The sequence below is a fragment of the Harmonia axyridis genome, chromosome 1 (genome assembly GCF_914767665.1).
Source record: "Harmonia axyridis chromosome 1, icHarAxyr1.1, whole genome shotgun sequence".
NCBI classification, from domain to species: domain Eukaryota; kingdom Metazoa; phylum Arthropoda; class Insecta; order Coleoptera; family Coccinellidae; genus Harmonia; species Harmonia axyridis.
In genome coordinates, this window is record NC_059501.1 from 60,083,032 (window position 1) to 60,105,368 (window position 22,337).

At 33.7% G+C, this 22,337-nt stretch overlaps 1 protein-coding gene across 2 annotated transcripts in view; it reads left to right on the forward strand.

Moving 5' to 3' along the window:
- Window positions 1–809: 809 nt before the first annotated feature.
- LOC123684692 (homeobox protein invected-like) overlaps window positions 810–22,337 on the forward strand; it is a 132,588-nt gene continuing 111,060 nt past the window's right edge. Inside the window, exon 1 of one of the 2 annotated variants that reach the window (XM_045624073.1) lies at window positions 810–1,757. In XM_045624073.1, the coding sequence (XP_045480029.1) occupies window positions 977–1,757 (781 nt within the window). In that variant the 5' untranslated portion in view covers window positions 810–976. The remainder of the gene's footprint in view (window positions 1,758–22,337) is intronic. The other variant, XM_045624065.1, reaches the window with a different exon arrangement.

The window sequence follows — 22,337 nt, forward strand, 5'->3', positions numbered from 1 at the left end:
TAAAAGAAAATAGAGTTTCTTTTGACTTCAAGAATATAATGTTAAAATATATGTACAAGTCAAAGACTCACCCTGTATTTACCTACCTATTTCACGATTCATTAGTTGTAAACTTTAATTTTTGAATAAATAAAATTATTGGCACCAGAGTAGGTAGGTATATAGGTACAAATCGATTTTTTTTCGGAGTTTGTAAAATGTGTTGCTTTTTCGAATATTAGTACAGTCTCTTGAAATTTAAATAAATTAGATCAAAATTTCGATTCCAAAAAACCTGTTCCAAAGTATTCAGTCAGATGTTTTCATTTGACTTCCGACGGAAACAAAACTTTTATAACACACTCATATCCACCGTTTGTGTAGGTAGGTAAATAACAGTTTCACTTGTTTGTTTACAACGAAACACACTGTTGTATATCCATAGAATACAGAATAATTTTTCTCAGAATCAGTTTACCAAATGTTGAATTATTTAACAACTCCTAGACCTTGTTCGTATCCAATCGATCATACAAAACAAAGAGCAAATAACTAACGAAATTGGCTTGCTATTAAAACAAGACATCATGATGAAAAACTGCTCAGCAAAACGATAAACAGCAAATAAGTATTAAAACACACTCCACCTAACCAGCTCTATCTGCAAAATCGAGCCTTGCTGCATGCATAATCCCCACTTTGCGGTCCCTGCCATAAATAATCCATAAGAACGTCAGAATCCAGCGGACACTTCGTTTCGTGGGCCGTGATTCGTTTCGACGTATATCCCCTCTGCTCAGACCACACCCTTTATTTCGAAGCTCCGCCCAGCAGATCACTTGGAATGTCAGATAACCGCGGCGAGTCGTACCATGTACATCGGGAGCAGTGTGGTCGGTGGACACTGACTCACCTTCCGACAAACTGTTCAGAAAAAGTGATTGTGGGTGGAAATTCGTGAAGATCACATACGTTCGAATTGTTATGAAGTGCTGTCATGGCCACGTTGGCTAGCAACATGGTCCCTCACCCTCATCATTTCTCCAGGACGGTCGAGAGCACAGATGGTTCTGTTTCGATGGATTCGAACGACCACTTCGACAGGGAGTCGCCTCACATCGACCACAACAGTTGCAGCAGCGAGGATACAGTTTTGTCCGTCGGTAATGAGAATGAGATTCCGATAGTTAAAGAACCGTTGACGTTCAAAAATATAGAAAGTCACTTGAATGCGATATCGCAGATAACGAACAGTACGTTAGATCCAGAACTGAGCAAAAGTCCGTCTAGTCCATTAAATTATAGGTTAAGTCCTACGAGTACCAAGTCGGTACCCAGTTCACCGAGTTATTTGTACCACGAGCGGTCTTCTGACTTCTTCAGGTCGAATCTGTGCTCTCCGAGGTCTCTGTCGGGACCAGAGTCGCCGGAAAGTGTCAATCGTAGTCCGAGACCGGTGGATAACTTCTATGTTCAACAGAATAACAGTACGAAAACGAATAATGACAATGCCGACGGAAGCAGTTTGAAGTTTTCGATAGACAATATTTTAAAGGCCGATTTCGGAAGGAGGATCACTGATCCTATTAACATAAGGAAGTCGAAGCCGAAGAAAGCTGCGACAGAGGCTTTCGATGAGAGTTTGAAAACTCTCCCAGTGGATCTGTCCAAAAGTGATAGCGGGGAAAAGAGCTCGACGACCGCGGACGGTTCAAAGCCTCCCATGATGTGGCCGGCGTGGGTTTACTGCACGAGGTACAGCGACAGACCGAGTTCAGGTAAGGCTGCAATTAAACTGCAAAGACTATCATTAGATTAATATGGTACTTATTGTATCACTTGCTGCCTGTTATTAACAACGATATACTTATGATAATTAAATTAGGACTGTTTTGGGCGATTGCCCTCGTTCCTGGAATTTGTTTTATGGTCCGAGCCAAACCGTGCACCCCGTTAGTTTTTTGATAGTCTCCTTGAGGATAATGATCGGTTCTGAGAATATCGGGAGTGTTGACTTCTATATTGCCAGGTATTTATTTGACGTCATATTTTGGTCAGATTGCTCGCAATTGAATTTTATTTATGCGTTTCACGGTTTTTAGGATTCATATAGAGTTTTTTGACCTCGAGATGAGATATTGCTTCATAGTTATTTCACATTGATTCTAGTACTTATTATAATTAGTTTTTGAACAGAATACAGATAAAAAACATAATAAATGGAATGTAAAAAATATATACCGAAGTTATTTGAAACTGTGTACCTAATTCATTCACAACATCCCTATCAATGTCATATAATTTTTTTCAGTTTGTTATTCGATTAAAGAACATTGATTCCATAAATTTTCATGTCGAATATAATTTTTTAAGTAACCACGATCTTGCAAATGTGTTTGAAAATTTTATATTGTTTGATCGGTCATTCAACTATAGGTATACTAAATTACTTTGATATAGTATAAGCTAATTAACGGTTCATCTGAAGTGTGTGTTTGCGATTTGTGCAGTGGATAAAAATAACTAACATTTTGCATTACAAATGCAATTTGGTGTACCGCAGCACTGAAAAATAACCTACATCTTATTCGTCCAAAGAAGACAGATTTGAGGATTGTCATCAGAATCAATGAAAATTCAAGAAAAATATCTACCCAAAATACTCAATATTTCAGTCATGTTATCTGAAAGAATGTTGAATAATTGAAGTAGATCATGTCATTTGAAAAATTTCCTTTCTAACATCTCTTTGAGGAAAGGGTAGTACACGTAGGCGTATTCGATAGTTCGCTATAGATAATCTGAATTGTAAGTATTTCGTAGAGAACAAGAGTGAAATATACTTATAATAGGTACGTAAAGATTTAAAGTTCGTTGCAAAATTTCATGTAAATCGAGTCACTAGAACCTTAAAAAATAAAATATCGAAAAAAAAATTAACCAATTATTCGGTAATAACAGTTCCGACTATGATGAAATTAAGTTTGTTTATGTCGAATTTGAAAAATCATATCATCAGAACCTCTCATCTCGATGAATAAACCGACAACAGTGACTTCATCGGGGCTGCCGTTTTTAGTGGACACATCAAAGAGAATACGTGTACTGTAAATCGATTACAGAAAATGTGAAATTTCATCAATATTGAATATTTTTTATCCGTAAGATAATTAGCTTAGAAATTCAATGGGAATGAACGGTAGTTATGAAAACTAGTGAAACTGGAGTATTTGAAGTTAACAATTTTTTCGTATTGCTCTTTCTCAAAAGAATATTATTTAATACCTATATTTGATCTAGTACCATATTTTCGTGTTCAATTGATAAAAAGAAATCTTTAGTTCGAGTTTTAGCGAAACTACTTTGATTTGAACTAGGTATATGTATGGCTAAGCAACGAAAAACAAGTGAGCTGGAGAGGTTTTTTCCGCTTTAAAAAATAATGCATCTTTTGTATCGATGTAAAAGTGACAAAAAAGCAGAACAAAATAGTTATTTTATAATTGTAGTGAATTTATATTACCTATTTCAAATTGATAGGCGAATGAGGTGTTGAAATTTGTCAGTATGAATAAGCATATCTATCCCATTTCAAAACTATGCCAATTTAATCGATATGATAATAGAAATAGGGGAAAATTTGCCGAGTCCACATGATCATTCAAAAATGTCAAAATATTTATTCATTCTTCGAAGATTTTTCATATGATCTGATGAGAAATGATTCATAAAAATCTTTCTCTATTTCAGTATCGTATAATGTGTTCATTACAGTCTTAAAAACTGCTGTAATGAACTCATTACAGCTTCGTTTTCATTTATATTTTTCGTTTTGTGGTTGTCTATACTGACTTCTAATCCTATCAAATTCCAACAAACGTCAATATACCTAATATAATTTGGATATAGTGAAATGATTTGATGAAATTTCTCTCAATTCTGGTGGTGTTAAAACGATTTCATCAAACATAATTCACGAATTTAATGCGTAATTGTATATTATTTCTAAATTCTAAACGTACGATTCATATTCAAATTCCGTTATCAATTTTCGTAACAGTCACACCAATTGCCAAAATAAAATACAAAAGTCACTAGGATATATAATCTGAATTTTTCATTTAATTTCGACAATATTACACAAAACTTGACAGAAGTAGAGAAAACATCGTCCAATACTCGTTGCAAAAGGCAATTCCAACACTCATGCGTTCGAAAACTCGCTCCTTCGTCGATCGTTTTCGAATTTCGTATTCGTGTTGGAATAGGAGCCAATTCTGCAACTTGTTTAAGAATGTTCTATTCATCGATTTCGGATAAAGTTCCACCAAATCGAAATTTGCAAAATTTGAATGGTGATTTACACAAACCAAACAGAAAGCTTTTATTTCTTCAGTTGATGCGAATTTAATCAAATCTGGCTTGGTTCCGGCCATAAACATGATAAAAACTAATAATATTCAGATATCCTCATCAAGCGCGGGTAACACGAAATCATCAAACATTAAACACAGATCGGTGGTCATGATAAAATAATCATCGGCGAATATAGAAATGAATTATTGTGCCATTAATATTTAACTCTATGCTGTCGAGTTTTCTACCTTGACGGCATCGGATTTACTACTTAACGTATAGAAATATGTGTAACGGAAGAAGAGAAAAACGATAATATGAATTATGATGGTATGATGGCGTGGTCTCCCCCAGATGGTTCTCGGGGCTTAACTAATAGACAGAAGAGTTAGGTATACAGGGTGTCTCATTCGCATTCCGAAATGACCGGTTTTCTGAATATATGAGGTAACACAATGAAATTTTTAGATTGCAGTTATTTTTATTCTTGAGTGTGATGTGTTCAAATTGCCATGATGTGTTTTGATTTTAATCACGTCAGATTAGAGCTCGCTAATAAATATAACTAGTAGCTAGTAGTTTTCACCATACGAACTACCAATTTTTACTGCCTGTGTTTCATTTTTTAAAAAGAATATGACAATGAGTTGAGGTCTGAATCATCCGCCTTATTTGAATTTATTTGAAATGAAAGAAATCTGAAGAAGCCTCGGAAGAAGATATGCTGTGTAGCCAAACAATTGTTATATTCATAATAATATAGTGGAAATTAGTATAACGCATTTTTAATCTCAATTCAATAGATTTCCACTAAGCAGCGACCAAGTCAATTAAAGCAAATAGGTAGGTAGTTGATAAAAATTATTTGATAATGACAATCATGTCAATGACAAGGTGCGTTTGGCAATGTAATATTAAATTATTATGCTTAAGACCTCCACGGTTAGATTGTTCAACAGGATCGGAAAATTCTCTTGAGCTCTTGAGCCTTGGTCTAGTAATTTTCTATAGTTCTTATAACGATATATATACGAAGCTTGAAACAATTATTTCATACAGACACTGAAAATCTCAAGATGAATGCTTCTATCATCACGGAAATATTGCGGGTATTTATTTTTCAACAGCCATTTATCTTATTTATATTATCTTATTATTTTTTGTGTGATGAAGCGAACATTACATTTTCTATATATAAAGCTTAATATTAGGGATTCATCAAGCCAAGTAGCTTGACATTTTAACCAACGACTTCACTTGAAAATCAACCTTGTGAAAAATTACATACTTGAACTTGACTCAACTTGATTTTAGATATTGATTGCTTGACTTAATATTTAAGCTACTTGATATTACTTGAGTCTATATGCACGCGTCGCACGGCATATATTTCTGCAATCTCGTGCGCGCTTAGACTACTAATAAGATTCCTCGAGTGCCGAGAAACTGAAGCATTCGCCAGTGTAACTTAATTAGTAGTTTTCTCACATTTCTATGAAATCTATTGGTAGATTTTGGTAGTTTCAGAAATATCTTTCCAAACTTGGCCAAAATGGGCAAGGATTTTTTATCAACGCCAAAAGAAAAGACAATTTTCCAGAGCTGCTCTTACAATTACAAAAACCCGCAATAGATTGGGCGACATATCTATAAGATGCCTCATGTGTCTTAGATTCTGGATGGAAAATTATGAATTCAAACGAAGCCTGGAGGTTTCTCAATATTATGAGACCTCATTTTTATATTATTTTTTAGTTTATTATGATTAATAGTGATTTAATTTATGTTTCTATTAAAAAAATGATATTTTTGGTTCTTTTATACAATAAGTTTAATAAATAGAAGTGTTTCTTGCAAGGTTCCTTCTCATTTCATCTTTTTTTTATTGACGTGACACTACACAATAAAGCTGCTAAAAATCAAGTAGCTATATAGCTTGATATGATTCAAGTACTTGATAAATAAATACTTGACTTGAAATCAAGTCAAGCTCAAGCCAAGTAGCTTGAAAATTAAGCCAAGCCGTGAATCCCTACTCAAAATTGAATTCTGAATTTGCAAAATCTCACCTTTTTTTTGGATCTTTTGATACGTAATTATTATTATTATAAAATTATTAGATACTTTTTTTTCGCTATTCAGAAGAAGTGCCATTTGCTCATACCTATACTTATATACACAATGCAATAATATCTATGAAGGATTTTGGCTCTCAGTGAAAATCAAAGTTTTTCTATATTATATTGAAGCTGAGCACCGTTGGAAGAGGTCATTAACGGCAAAAGCGATTGTTCTGTTATTCATAGCTATAGTCTTTTTGAGTAATACTTTGAAAATTTGAAATTTTCAGGGTAGGTATAGTTCGGGTGTAAGTTGTCAGTTGAATAAGCGTTCTAAAACTTCAAATCACTGCTTTTTCCTCTCTTAATCGATCGGTTTCTGTTAAGAGTTGAAGTGGGAAAAATGGGCATACCGCTGTTCAACTAGGCATGACCAACGGGAGCATTGTTTTTATCTTCTGAAAAACAGACTTTTGATGTCTGCAATTTGCCGACAAATGCAGTGAAGTGTTGATTTCTCGTTCTTGTTTTTATTCGAATACAAAGTTCCTGTTTATTTACTTGTCGAAGGTAAAAGCTCTGAGAGGAATATTATTGTGTTACTTAATGAATGCCAGTTCAGTATTAACTCATTGTTCTGTTTTATATTTGCTACCCACATAAATCTTTTTGATATTTCCTTAATTCATTATATCATCATATGACTAAGCTATTATTTTTATTTCCAACTCCTTGCGTATCAGAATAGATTGTACTCGATTGTAGGTTACAAGTTACTCAATAAGTCCCAATTTTGCGCGCAGATGGCACTGCCAGTGTCACAACACTTTTTCCCGTTCGTACCAAGCTCCAAAAGGTTCGTATCAATATTTCGGAACATAGAGTTAATTTTAGGTGATTGACGCAACATATGTTATTGTTAAAGTACCCAGGGAAAGAAATTCAGCTCCAATGAAGTAATGAAGACATGATTGCCGAGGTTGAAGCTCGGCACCAGGAGCTTTTTAGTGCTCGTCATTCATGCGCCGTTGGAGAGAACAGAACATTATATGTATATGAAATGTGATTTTTCATGATGTCTTTGTTGTCGGTCAGTTATCTAGATGAGGGATAGTGTTGATACGATCATCCTCAAATTCGGGTTGAACATTCGAGTGATTATTTTGCATTTATGTACAAACTCAATCTCAACATAGTCGGATCTATTATTAGAAATATTGGAATTTTTTTCGACATTCCGCTCACTAACCTAATGAAATATCTTCTAATATCAAAATGAAATAGTTTTGAATATCATTTTTGAGAGAATATAAATATTAAAGAAATAAAATTCCAAAAAATAATACAACTCAATAATAAAACATATCTAAAGTCATCTTCTCCTCTTAAATTTTCTTGAAAATGTATGGATAACTCTATCATGACGATTGCATTTTCAACATTCTCTAGTTATATTCTTATATATTTTATATTTTTATAATCTTAGTCCTCTAAGCGAAACAACTCAATATTAAATAATGGTGGTAGCCAAGGCATTATATCTTTAGACTTTCTGATTCTGTGCATGAAGTTGGTTTGGTTATGGCTAGAATCAGAATATTCTCTAACTGAAAAGCATACCGATAGATGGCCTACCTATTATATACAGCGTGGCTCACACATAGACCTATAAAAACATGGACTGGCCCTCACGTGGCTTCTACTCGCTACGCTTTGCGGACTATCAAAGAGAGAGAGGTGTTGAGAAGGATGGAATAATTAATGACAAAACATACGAATTGGCTTTGGGAATAACGCGTTTTTAATTCTATTCAATAGAAATATTGAGTTATTCGGATGAGAATAGTATTGAAATAGCTAAATGGCTATAGGAATAAAGCGTGTCCATGAAGTTAGCACCCACTTTTTCGAAAATCAAGAATTTTTTTTTGCATTCGTTAGTAACTCGTTAGTTACTATTTGCAACACCAAAATTTTCGTTTGTGCCTCAAGGATACTGGTAGAAAAATATCGCATTTTGCTGGGGTGCTAACTTCACGTTTTTTATTTCGACTTTTCTCAAAAAAATATTTAGTTTGAAAGTCCATCGTTCGTAACTATTTGTAACACAAAAATTTTTGTTTGTATCTCAAGGATACTGGCAGAAGACATCGCATTCCGCTGAGGTGCTAACTTCGCATTTAAGGAATTTTTATAGATTGGATAACAACCGAAAATTTTTGTGTTACAAACAGTTACTAACGATGGACTTTCTAATTAATTTTTTTTCTTTGGAAAAATCGAAAAAATCGAAAAAAAAAGTGAAGTTAGCACCCCAGTGGAATGCGATGTTTTTCTACCAGTATCCTCGAGCTACAAACGAAATTTTTTGTGTTACAAATAGTTACTAACGAGTTACTAACGAATGCAAAAAAAAAAAAATTATTTTCGAAAAAATGGGTGCTAACTTCACGGACACAAATAAAGCGTTTTTAATTTTTTTAAAGAAAAATATTGAGTTATTCGGATGAGAATAGTATTGAAATAGCATAATATGACTTTATGGGAATAACGTGCTTTCAATTTTTTTTGAGAGGAATATCGAGATATTCGGATGAGAATAGTATTGACAAATGAATCACATTTAGGAACTGTATGGTACAGATTTTCATGATATCTAAAATTTTTTTTCAGAAAATAGCGGATTTCATTGAGTGCCATCTGAAAGAAAATATTTTTCAATTTCTATTCCAGAATTTTTAAATAGTTAAGTATATCAATAATTAAATTTATATTCGATATAATGAAGCTACAAGTGTACCTGAAATATGGGAAAATAAAAATTTGTGATAAATAAAAATACTTACAGAAGAAAATTTATTGAACTTTTAAATTTTCATGTCTGTTGACTTTAGAGAAAATAGCCAAAATATTTTTGAGGCAGAGACTGAGGGAATAGTAAGTGTTATTGGGGATGAAAGTGCTATACGTCTTTTCTTATCAAAGGATTACATGTCAACCTTTACGTTTCAAAAGTATACATCTTGTCACTCCCAACAATTTTTGGAACTAACAACACAATTGAAAGCTCCACACTAAGCAGACAAAATTGTTTATTAGTACTAAAGTGAGCAGAAGAATTACAAAAAACTCTTTTAAATCGTGAAGTAATCCGTAATCTCCACAAGAAAACACAAACAATCAATTCACGAAACCAATGTTTTGCCTTTAACTCTTCTATCCTTGTCATAATATGGTCTCTCTCTCTATCGCCCAGTCCATATTATTCTATGTCTCTGAGCTAACATGAAACAGTCGAAACTGTCGTAAATAGCTATTAGTTTTTTTCCGAAAACGCCAAGGCAGATTTATTTTCTTTAAGAAATGGAAATCAACGAGTTTTTTCACATCTAAATAAAATCAAGATAGGAAGTTTTTAGCATATCTATGAAAAGTGTTATTTGTGATAAATATTTAATCTTAGATTTATTGGATTTTATGATTGGTAACACTGTTTTCTGTTCAATGACAATGACATTGACAACTAATTTCATGATCATTATTAAGACGAAGTTTGTAGAGTACGTATGACGACTGAGAGAATAGCTGTAATAAAAGTGTATCAAAGTATTAGAAAATAGAAAATATAGTTGAATATAAATTAAACCTTTCATTTAATTATTCCACGACTCCAACAAAAAGAAATAGAAAACCTTCGAAATTATGTCTCCCCGACATCTATAATCATTCAAAATTCTCTAATTTGCAACCACAAGATATCTCCGGAAAAATGTCGACTTGTCATTTCCGGAAAACCTTATTCTTACGGAAATATCCGACTCGACTGTTTGATGTAACCACAAATAATAATAATAATAATTTATTCCTCCTTTAAGACATCATACAATGTATAGGAATAGTCAACAAGAAAAAAAGAAAATAACAATATATTGAAAATATGAAGAGAACAATGTTGGCAAAAGTTAGTATTAAAAAAGTCTTAAATGATAGAATTAGTAAAGAACTCTTGAATATTATAAAAGCAATTGTCAATCAACATTGATTTTACTTCTTTCTTAAATTGTTTTTCACCAAGTCTCTTGTAGTTTGATGTGAATTCTTTGAGAATTTCTCAAGCAAAATGGGCGAATCCTCCTCCAACATGCTCAATTCCTAAGAACCAATTCAGAGTATAGGTACCTACACCGTTTATGGATGTAGATTTGTCTGTAAAAATCCTGACGAGATGCTTCGCAGAAGAATGCAAAGAGAAGAATTCACAATCGATGTTTCGAATGAAATCACTGTACCATGCTTACAACGATTAAAGAAAATTAAACGCGTTTCTATGGCTTCGCGTTCTCGGAAGACGATTATACACCAAAAAAAGTTGCGATGTGCTAGTTTTGAGAAATGTGAGGAAAGGACGTAATATGGACTAGAGGTGATTCAATGCCTTGTGCGTGAGCATTGGGATGCCAGGGACGTACTCATCGAAATTCGTAGAAAAATTTCTACACAAATCTACTAAAATCTACGCAAAAATTAAAAACTGGAATTTTTGTTGGTATATGTTTATTTTGACAGACTCAAAAATACTTTTTCCTACAACTGCTATGGAAAGTAGCTTATTCTTCACAGCTTACTCAATTTCAAAACTATATAATGCTCATAATGTGGGAAATATTATTCCCCACGGTACTTCGCCCACACCTCGCTTGGTAGACCAATGAAATTCGGCTTTTGAGTCGTTTCTATGAAAACGTAATAAATTAGCACATACTGTCAACGAAGGCCATTTTGATTTGAATCAAGTCCATTACTTGAATTATTGAAATTTGTGCAGTTGTAGGAAAAGCAAAGTGTGCAACATGTGGAGAAAGTCCCTTTCTCGCTCGTGTGATTGCGGCACTCGCCTTTCAGGCTCGTGCCACAAACTTCCACACTCGCGAGAAAAGTTGGACTTTCCCCACTTGTTGCACAATATACTATTTTCTACTAGCGTTTCGAAAGTATTACTTTCCACACGCACTGACGTTTGGGAAGTAGAACTTTCCCAAATTCGTGCGGAAGAAAGCCCTGTTTTTTTCCGCACGCAAATATTGAAGAGTCGCATCATTCATAAAATTTTGGCATGTCTCTATGCGCCAATCATAAAATACAAACGTTTCTCCATGCAGCTGAGCGCACAAAAATATAATTTCCTATAACGTCAGTCGGTATCAAGACGAAAACTCTCCTTGAAAGTGTTCATTTACGGTAGTAGGAAAAATATTGTTCCTAACTCATGTGGAAAGTGCCTTTGACCGAAGCGAATTGCAGTCTTTTGCGAAAAAGTATCACACTTGTTAGGAAAATAACAATTCAAGTGTTAAAAGAATAATTATACAGGGTGTTTCCTAAACATGCGGCAAAAATTCAGGGGGTTGTTCCTTGGACTATTTTAAGCATGTTTTGTCCTTGGATGATTTTTGAAAAACCTCTTTGTTTCGAAGATACAGGGCGAACAACATTTTTCATATTTTTAAAATTAATAATAGTTTAAATAAAAATGCGTACCGCACTGTGTTTACTAAGTAGGTACAATTTATTTTTAAATTTGTTTAACAACATTCCAATTACTAAAAACGGCCAGTTTTTTGACTAAAAATTGATAAGTGCAGATGGTAAAGGAATACAGATTAAACGGATCATTGCTGGGTGTAACTTAATAAGAAATGATCCTGGTGTTTTTGAAAGGGTTCGGCAGTCAATGAGGAGAAGATTGGATGCTTGTATGCTGGCTAGAGGTGGTCATTTTCAACAGTTTTTGTAGGTTGAGTTGAATTTTCATGTAATTTTTCATAATAAAATGTTATTATCTGAAATTTTGTTTCCCCTATATCTTCGAAACAAATAGGTTTTTCAAAAATCATCAAAGGACAAAATATTCTTAGAATAGTCCAAGGAACAACCCCCTGAATTTTTGCCGCATGTTTAGGAAACACCCTGTATAACATAGAAATAAAATGCTGTTGTATAATCGAACCTCTGGGGAAATACCGAAAAATACATGAAATAGTATTTTAGGTCTCATGATATAATATAGAAAATAATTTTAAGTGGGGTTCATACCGTGTCAGCAGTCAGTTCAATAAACAATTCATGCATGATGAGTTGCCAAATCTTTTTGAACAGAAATGTCAACGCAGTTTGACATTCTCAAATTTCAAATTATCGACAACAACCGTCGAAACTTCTAATGCGGCTAAAAAAACACCTGTTAAGGCTTATACAGGAAAAGAAGAATTTATCTATGGTTCAACTCTATGCCTACTCGCATCATGCAATCACCTCTATCGAGTGCTCCAATAATAATTAGTACATATTATTACAACTATACAATTCTAATCAGTGTTTTCTCGCTTAGCAAGTGTTCTCACGCTTAACAAGGCAAATTAAACAAGTAAAAATCATTATCGTATTTTCCTTCATCCAAAATCAACATTATACAGTCCTTCGAACAAAAAGCAACAGTTTTGGTACTTAAAACCAGAAGAAACAACATTGTGGTACTTTGAGCCAAATAAAATCATATATTTTTTGGTCCTTCGAGCCGGATAAAACATGTTACAAGCAAACAAGCGAATCAAGCAAATACATACAACACCCGTTATAACTATGTATATGTCATTAGCCGATTCTCAAATTCTACCTTGTATATACGGAATTGGGTATGTCGAAGCGTAAAAAATTTCATGGTGTATCGAAAATTGTTATGCATGGGTTACACAGTGCATTCAATAGCGGTCGAAAAAGTGGTGAAAAATATTCATCCGAACTCAATAAAGTTGAAATGAAAAGCTAATGATTTGTATTTATTTTTATAATGGACGAATATTCCCTGTTACATCCCTGAGGTCTGAATTCCTGGCTACTTCTTGATCCAAGGCCTCCTAGACGATAAATCTGTCGTGGACAGGGATGTTCCGAATGTTCTGCACCCAATTTCGCAATTAACATCGTCTTTGAAGTCCGATACAACATAAATACCGCTACAATCGTCCATAATTAGGTCAGGCTCTTACCTTTGTTCTTTTGATGAATTGCCAGCTAATTGGACAAGTACACGGTGTTACCGTGTTTGGTGGCAATAGCATTCATTTTCACGCTTTGAAATGTCGAACAAATGCTTTAATTGATGTCCCCACTTCTGCGAATGAATCTTTAATGAGGACCGTGGAACAATGAATTCAAATTTCAGCGTTCCTTGCGCTGACAACTTTCCAACGTTGGTTTCAGGTTTGAATTTCCTTTTCATCTATTTTTTGTTTCAATTCACTCAAGAATGTTAATCTTCGTTTGAACGCAGTTTTTGGAAAAAAATTTGATATATAAACTCGAAAAGTAATATAGGAGAACTGTCAGAAAATTATAGCCTATTTAAATTTTAATGATTTGTTGGGTTTTTGTCCAGAAATTCGTTATCGTACGTTGAAACATTTGCCTAATATTTTCCACAAATCTATTCTTCTTCGAGAAATGACTGGTATGTTTGAGCAACATTCCAGAACACGTAATTTCATTCGCAATGCAAATTTAGATATAATAAGTTACAGAGAAGCTCTGACTCAGATTCAGAGGAATTTTTGAGCTTCGTAAATTCATGCGACGTTGGAGACCACAGAACTGAATACCGAATTCCACAATTCTTCAACATCTCTTTTTTATATTGTCGTACACCAATCGATCTCAATTTATTTTCCATGAAAGCTTTTGGATGAAATGATCTGATATTCTCTGTAATCAATAATTTGGTATTTTTATATTTCCGTTTGTTGCTTTTTGTATCTCTCTTTCTCTAATATTCTTTGTGAATTTTCTCTTCTATTGTTCTCCGTTCTCCGACATCCAAATTTTCTTGTTTGTTCTGGAGTTGAATCTTCTATTCTTCTATGTTGTTCATCTATTTTGTCATCTAATTTTTCTTCTGAATTTTTCTCAATTGTTTGAATGGTTTTTTCATTTTTCTTTTGAATTCTTCATTATGTTTATTCACAAATTGTTCAGCATTTCTGCAAGTATCCCATTTGTGCTTGGTGTTTTTTTCCTCGATGTTTCCATGCTTTCATCCATCAATTCTCATTGAGTGCCTTCTCTTCTTTATCATGTTTGGTTATTTATTTCATTTGATGATAATAATAAAACAAATCCAAAAGATGAATGAAATTTGGTGAGACTAAATTCTAATTTTTTTAACCCCACGTTGGGCGCCAATTTTGATAAAATTTGTAACAAATCTAAACTTGAACAAATCACATTCAACTCAATCGGATCTATTGTTCACTAATATCCTTTGAAGTTTTGCCTGATTTTTCTGTGGTTCTAGAAATGCGATCAACGAATTGAGCCCAATATGACATCTATGTCACGCAAAATGAATTGGCGTTGAGATATTAATCTTTTTTTTTTTCGATATTTTGACTCAATATTCTATGGTCTGTGAGACGCTATGGGCTCGTAAATTCTCAATTCTTTCGAATTTGTTAACACTGAAATATTGAGTTATTTCTCTATATATTTCTGCTTCTGGTTATGTGATCAATATAAAATTTCTTATGAGGCTTGAAGTTTTTTATTATATTGATATACGGAATATTATCTCGATAATATTGGTATATTTAAAATTGTGAGGAAAATACCATTCCAAACATCTTGTCGGATTATGCCCACTTAATAATTCAACCTTGGTATTCGAGATCGAGAGGAAAAATTCAAGTTTCCTGGTTGTTCTATTGGAGAGTTATGTTTACGAACGAATGGCCGAAAAGCAGGCTTCACAAAATATAAACTCATTGTGACGAAATGATAGAGCGATCTATCCGAGAAAAGACCGATCAAAAACATTTTAAATGTTGCAAAACACACTTGGGCATGGCAAGAATTGATAAAATGTAAACAAACTGAATAACGAAACGCTCAAACAGTGCTAAACAATTTTGGTGGGCAGTTAGGTCAACCTATAGAAATGAAGCAAGAAACCACAAATCACTATTAGAAATCTAACATATCGACAATAGAATTTTTGTCAATTAAGCAGTAAAAACAAATATTCGCTTGATAGCGGTAATTGAGAAGAAACAAATTCAAGATCTGCGATCAGAGAACAATTGATCGTAAAATCCAACCTCAAAGGTACTGTTTAAAATCGAAACGATCTATTGTTGTATCCGCAGAAGTTTAAGTTTCTCTATCAGCATTAATGACTGAATTGAGTTGGGTATAATTCTGGTTTTATTAGGGTAGTCAGCAGGATTATGAGTGTTCTTTAATTGTCGTTTACATGGATGCCTAATTGCACTCGGTATTAATCTTTTTTTCATCCTCAGATGAAATCATCTGATGAACCTTTCATTTGTTGGGTAAATAAATTTCGAAAGATTGGATCTCCGAACGAGTCCTTCGAAATAATGATATTCAATGCGAACAGTAATTAGGAAGAATTACGAAATTCTGCGTATCCAATCGACCTTCAATATTTTTTTTTATGACGACGACAAAAGATTATGTCATGAAGGAAACATATACAAAATTCGTTTAGTTATAATTCAAAGGAATGGTAGAATTTTCAGATTTTGTTATTTGGGCTACTTGGGACTACAACCTACCTACTCGATCTCTAGTTACGTGACTGACCAACTGTCAGTTTCACAAAACCAACACGTTGATTTTATAGATATAAAAAATTTACAACTTTGTGTCTATTCCTTCACAATAATATATCTTTGTGATATATTTGGTGTATTTTTGTCTTGGAATATAATTTCAATTCTAAAAATGACAAAATTAATAATCAACCAAAAGAAAATTCAAAATAACTAAAATTCTACAAATTGAGTAAACGATTGATAAATTAAATAACTAAATTAACATAAAGACAGACGTACGTTTCGGAATTTTTGTATTTAATGATAAAATTTTTTGTCATCAGTGCCTTATAGTTCAACAAAATTACTGAATTCACCAACCCACTACTTGTATATCTACTTCACAAAAATTGCAATTGAGGAACATTCAAACAAATCTAACGTAACTGTTTATCTAGTGAGGATTCACAGAGAAAGCAATTGCAGGTAGTCATAGATTTCTTTCTTGTTATTATCATGAAATACATATACATATCGACATTTACAATTGAAAAAAATAATTTTAACAATTTTGATTTTCTTCTTTGATTAGTCATGACTCTTAATCAATAAATGATTACTTCAAATTATAAAGGTTTAATGTGTCTACTTGATGAAGGACAATTAATATAAATATAAAAAATTGACAACTTTGTGTTCCTTAATTGCAATTTTTGTGAAGTAGATATACAATTAGTGAGTTGGTGAATTCAGTAATTTTGTTGAAGTATAAGGCGCTGATGAGGAAAAATTGTATTATTAAATACAGAAATTCCGAAACGTACATCTGTCTTTATGTTAATTTAGTTATTCAATCTGTTAACCGTTCACTCAATTTGTACAGTTTTAGTTATTTTGAATTTTCTTCAGGTTGATTATTAAATTGGTCATTTTTAGAATTGAAATTCAAAAATAAACCAAATATATCATACAGATATATTATTGTGAAGGGATAGACACAAAGTTGTCAATTTTTTATATCTATATTGAATAGCCTTCATCAAGTTGACTCATTAAACCTTTATAATCGTTGATTTCCTTCTGTGGTGAAACCAAAAAATCAACCACTGAGTTGAGGCACAGTGATAAAATAGTTGGTACAAAAAACACTTTGTGCCAACTATAATAAACACAGTGATAAAATAGTTGGCACAAAAAACACTTTGTGTCAACTATTTTATAACTGGATTAAATCGAATGAAACATCATTCAATTCAATCCCGATCGAAGGACCAATCCGTTCAGTGTTCGATATTAAACAACATTATCGCGAACAGGCGTGGGATTCTAAAACAAAATATCTCCCAGGCTTGTTGGATAACATGTCAATTTCTCTCGCAAAAATCCCAGTGCGTTAATTAATTTACAAGCCCGCTAGGCAGAGAAAAACTTGTAAAGTGCGGCATAGACCGAATGTCACGGTACCATGGATTGCTTTCGCTGAGTACTCGCAGATTGTTGCCTCAATCTGCATATGTATGAGACCTCCTATTAACATGTAGGGGTGTGTTGATTAATTAATTATTCTCGCGACATCGTCCTGGAAGTCTATCGAGATTAGATTGTCGGGTAATGACATACGATCTGCAAAGTTTCTTCCAAAGAAGGGAAAAATAGATAAAGAAGAGCCATACTGAATTCAGGAGGTTTCAAAACCTAATCTCTTATCATGGGTGTTTTATTAGCTACATGAGAAGTTTCGATGGTTGTTGACAGTCGATAATGTCAATGTGTTGACATTTCTGTTCAGTAAGGTTTGGCAAATCATCATGAATTGTTTAACGCCAAAATAACGCTTTCAAATTATGTAATTTGATTTGAAAAAAAAGAAGTCTATTCGTGAAGTTTTTAAATCCATATTATGGTGAACATAATCGGCCTAGTGAGCAAGCAATTCAAAAACATCAACATGACAAAGAAATGTGCGTATCGAAGAGTATATTGCTGCTGTAGTGAGAAGTAGGGAATCGCGGCTTGGCTTGATTTTCAAGCTAATTGGGTTGAGCTTGACTTGATTTGTCAGGTATTTATTTATCAAGTACTTAAATCATATCGAGCTACTTAATTTATGGCAGTTTTATTGCGTAGTGTCCCATCAATGAAAAATGATGAAATGCGAAGGAACCTTGCAAAAAACACTTTCATTCATTGAACTTATTGTATAAAAGAACCGAAAATATCAACTTTTTTGAAATAGAAACATAAATTCAATCATAACAAAATATAAAATAATGAAAAAGTAAGGTTTCTTGATATTGAGAAACCTCCAGGCTTTGTTCGATTTCTCATTAAGGGCCTTCTCTTCTTTTTATTGTTTGGTTATTGATTTCATTTGATGATAATAATAAAAAAAATCCTAAAGATGAAATTTGTTAAGGCTAAATTCTAATTTTTTTTTAACCCCACGTTGGGCGCCAATTTTGATAAAATTTACAACAAATCTAAACATAAACAAATCTTATTCAACTCAATCGGATCTATTGTTCACTAATATCCTTTTAAGTTTTGCTTGATTTTTCTGTGGTTCTAGAAATGCGATCAACATAGAATTGAGCCCAATATGACATCTATGTCACACAAAATGAATTGGCGTTGAGATATTAATCTTTTTTTTTTCGATATTTTGCCTGAATATTGTATGGTCTGTGAGACGCTATGTGCTCGTAAATTCTCAATTCTTTCGAATTTGTTAACACTGAAATATTGAGTTATTTCTCTATATATTTCTGCTTCTGGTTATGTGATCAATATAAAATTTCTTATGAGGCTTGAGTTTCTTAATATTGAGAAACCTTCAGGCTTTGTTTGATTTCATAAATTTCCATCCAGGATCTAAGACACATGAGGCATCTTATAGTTTTGCCGCCTAACCTATTGCAGGTTTTTGTAACTATGAGAGCAGCTCTGGAAAATTGTCTTTCCGCAGGAGCTGAAGATGCTGGCGTTGATAAGAAATCCTTGGCCATTTTAGCCAAGTTTGGAAAGTTTCTGAAACTACCAAAATCTACCAAAAGATTTCATAGAAATGCAAGGAAACAACTGATAAAGTCGAACTGGCGAATGCTTCAGTCTCTCGGCGCTCGAGGAATCCCCTTATTTAATCTGAGCGCGCACGAGATTTCAGAAATATATGCCGTGCGACGCGTGCATATCAAGCTCAAGTAATATCAAGTGGCTTGATATCAAGTCAAGCCATAAATATCTAAAATCACGTCAAGTCAAGCTCAAGTTCGTAATTTTTCACAAGCTTGATTTTCAAGTCAAGTAGTTGGTTGAAAGATCAAACTACTTGGCTTGATGAATCCCGACAAATGAATGTGCGTACCGAAGAGAATATTGCTACTATAGTGGGAAGTGTTGAAAAAGACGCTGAAATACGATACGTCGCCGTTCTCAACTTGTTGGCCTTTGCCCTTCGACTATAGGGAAAATTTGACATAAGGATCTTGACTTACGAACCTATAAAATACAGCTCGTGCAATATAGACATTCCTCACTTCACTTTATCTCACTGAGCGTTATTGTTTGAATGTCACTAATACAAATATTATATACATATTTGCCTCGAGGAGGAAAATTCTAAATTCCCGAAATAGCCCATAGTGAAACTACTCGGTCCATAAGTCACGAGTGAGATGAAAATCAGGTAGGTATAACGTAATTTCTTCAATCATTTCCCTCGTTAACAAATCGTCGACTCCCTATCATTCATCCAGTGAGATCTTAGGCGGTTAGCAAATGATATGTTGGAATGTGGGTTCCGGTTTATTACGAGGATGTTGTGCCATCTCAAATGCCATCTATTTTGGATATAATTCACGATATACCACAGTGGCGTGCCTTGCTCGATTTTATCTAATCCTGGAACAAAAAGGTCAATTGATTCGTATTCCAGTGGGTTGAATATGATGATTTATAGTGGTCTTGAAAGAGATTTTTGGAAAGCCATGACTGTCAAAGTTTCACGGGCGGTACGGCAAGTGGCGCCCTTCTACTGAAATCACTATGACTGGCCTTAAATACTATGGAATCTCAATAATATCATTAATCATTCTAGGATTTGGTAACTAAACCATTATTGCGACAATTTAGCATATTATTATGATTAAACCACGTGGCCCCACGTTGGGCGCCAATTTGTACCTTACCCCTATAATAACTTCTGTTATTATCCTCCCAGATGGAGATTATTTTATTTCGGTGCTCAGTCGTAGATAGAGTGTGGGCTAAGCAAGAATTGATCAAAGGAACTTGAAAATAGGTAAACGGAAAAAAATTACAATTATAATTGAACCTTGAAAATACAAATTTCGAATACTATAAAATACTCTCGTCGTCACTTTCCTTTTGAAAACTTCACTTACAGTTCAGTAAAGGAGTGGAAATTCTTGATTTTGCGAGCTCACTCTACCGGCTGAGGTTTCTCTTGAAGAGGAAAACTACAGTGGCGTGACAGGTAATGTGGAACGTTACACTATGGCTTCGCGTTCTCAGAAGATGATTATACAACAAAAATTACTCCATTGTGAAAACATTAGATGCTTACAACTTTTTAGCTGAGCCGAATCTGGAAAAATGGTGAATGAAAAAAGTGTTTTATTTGTTCTATAGTTGAATTCAATATACAACTTTAAGACTCAAGTATGAGAGTATAAGTTGAAGTATAGAGGAAAGCAGATTTTCAAATGATGAGGTTTAAAAAAATACTTGCAAGATTACCTTGCTGCAAGCTATTTAAAATTCAGATCGTCAATTTAATATTAATTCGAATAAAAATACTGTTCATCAATTGTTCTAATCTTGTTAATAAAACGTATCAAATGAATATCATTTACATTATGCCCTGGGGCCATGAAGTATGTCCAAGATTATGTCCAAGGGCATAATGTACTCAATAATGACATTGATAACTACACAATAACATCAAAATAACAAGCTGGTATGACTTAAAAGTAATAATAAGATTGATATGAACATATCCATGATCTTTAGGTATCAATTATTATTTTTCTAACACAAAGAAAAGCCGACACAAATAAACAGTAGTTACATTATTTCGTCTGCAAGATGAAAGAATTTTCGTTAAACCCATTACACGTGAAACCTTGAAAGAAATCATAGAAATACATTAACTCAATAGCTTTCACATACCGCAGCATACCTTCTTGTCCGCGTACGGAAACCGAGCACAAAAAAAAACCGATTACATTAATTCGTTCAAAGAGCTCCAGGCCCTCCGTCAAAGTAAATAAGTTCTTCTATATCGACCACCAAATTAAAAATATTGAACGAAACTCGTCATTCGGCGCTATTAAGCTCATTACGTCGAGTTATTGCCTCATAAATCCTACAACGATCTAGTTTTCTATGGTCGCGTTCTTCCTCTTCTCCGTGCGGTCTCAGCCAGTTTCGGCCGAGAACCATCAACCGCCACTGGTTTCAGATTGCTATAAATACCGGGCGGGAAGTGTGCGGTCTAGACCGCACCACCCGAGTGCTGAGTGTTTGTGGACGCAGTTAAAGGTGTTAAAATCTGTTTGTTGAAGGTGGGTGGCCCCCCGTTTTATTTTCGAATATTACGCGCTTTCTGATGGGTAATACCCTGGTGTTATTGTACCATCACGATGACGGGACTGTTGGGGATCTTCGAATGACTTAAGTAGGGTCCTTGGGGGCTATTAAGGATCCTCTAGATCTGACGTATGAAAAGGTTTCCGATACGGATTGGTTTCACTTAGATGCGTAGAAAAATGACTTGATGTGTAAATCTGATTTTGTCGTGACATTAAGTCGATGGTTCAATCTTCGAGATCTTAGAACGTGTTTTTTTACGTCATGGGTAACAGCATAATAGGGATGTTGCCTATATAGAATAGAATAGAATAGAATAATGTTTATTTTCCCAAAACAAAATTAACAAAAAAAGTTCTATACAATCAGTAAATATAGTATAAACCTATTAAAAATAAACATTTTGTTTCCCACAAAAGTTCAAAACTTGTACGTGGGCAGTACCTATAGAAAAAATTTATAACAAGAATTTCGTGTACACAAATATCCATAAAGAGAAAAAAAGTAACAAAAATTACAATGGTTACCTCAACCAATTTTCACACATTTGGAACAGTGAGTATTAAATGAAATTGTTTCTGTTTGTGAACGTATACCAGAATGTATATATGTGAACGTATACCAGAATATACCAGAATATTTGGAAATTGCTTTTAATTTGTAGATAAGCCCTATATAAACATGAAAAAAAATATTTTCTTACAACTGCTATGAAAAGTAGCGTATT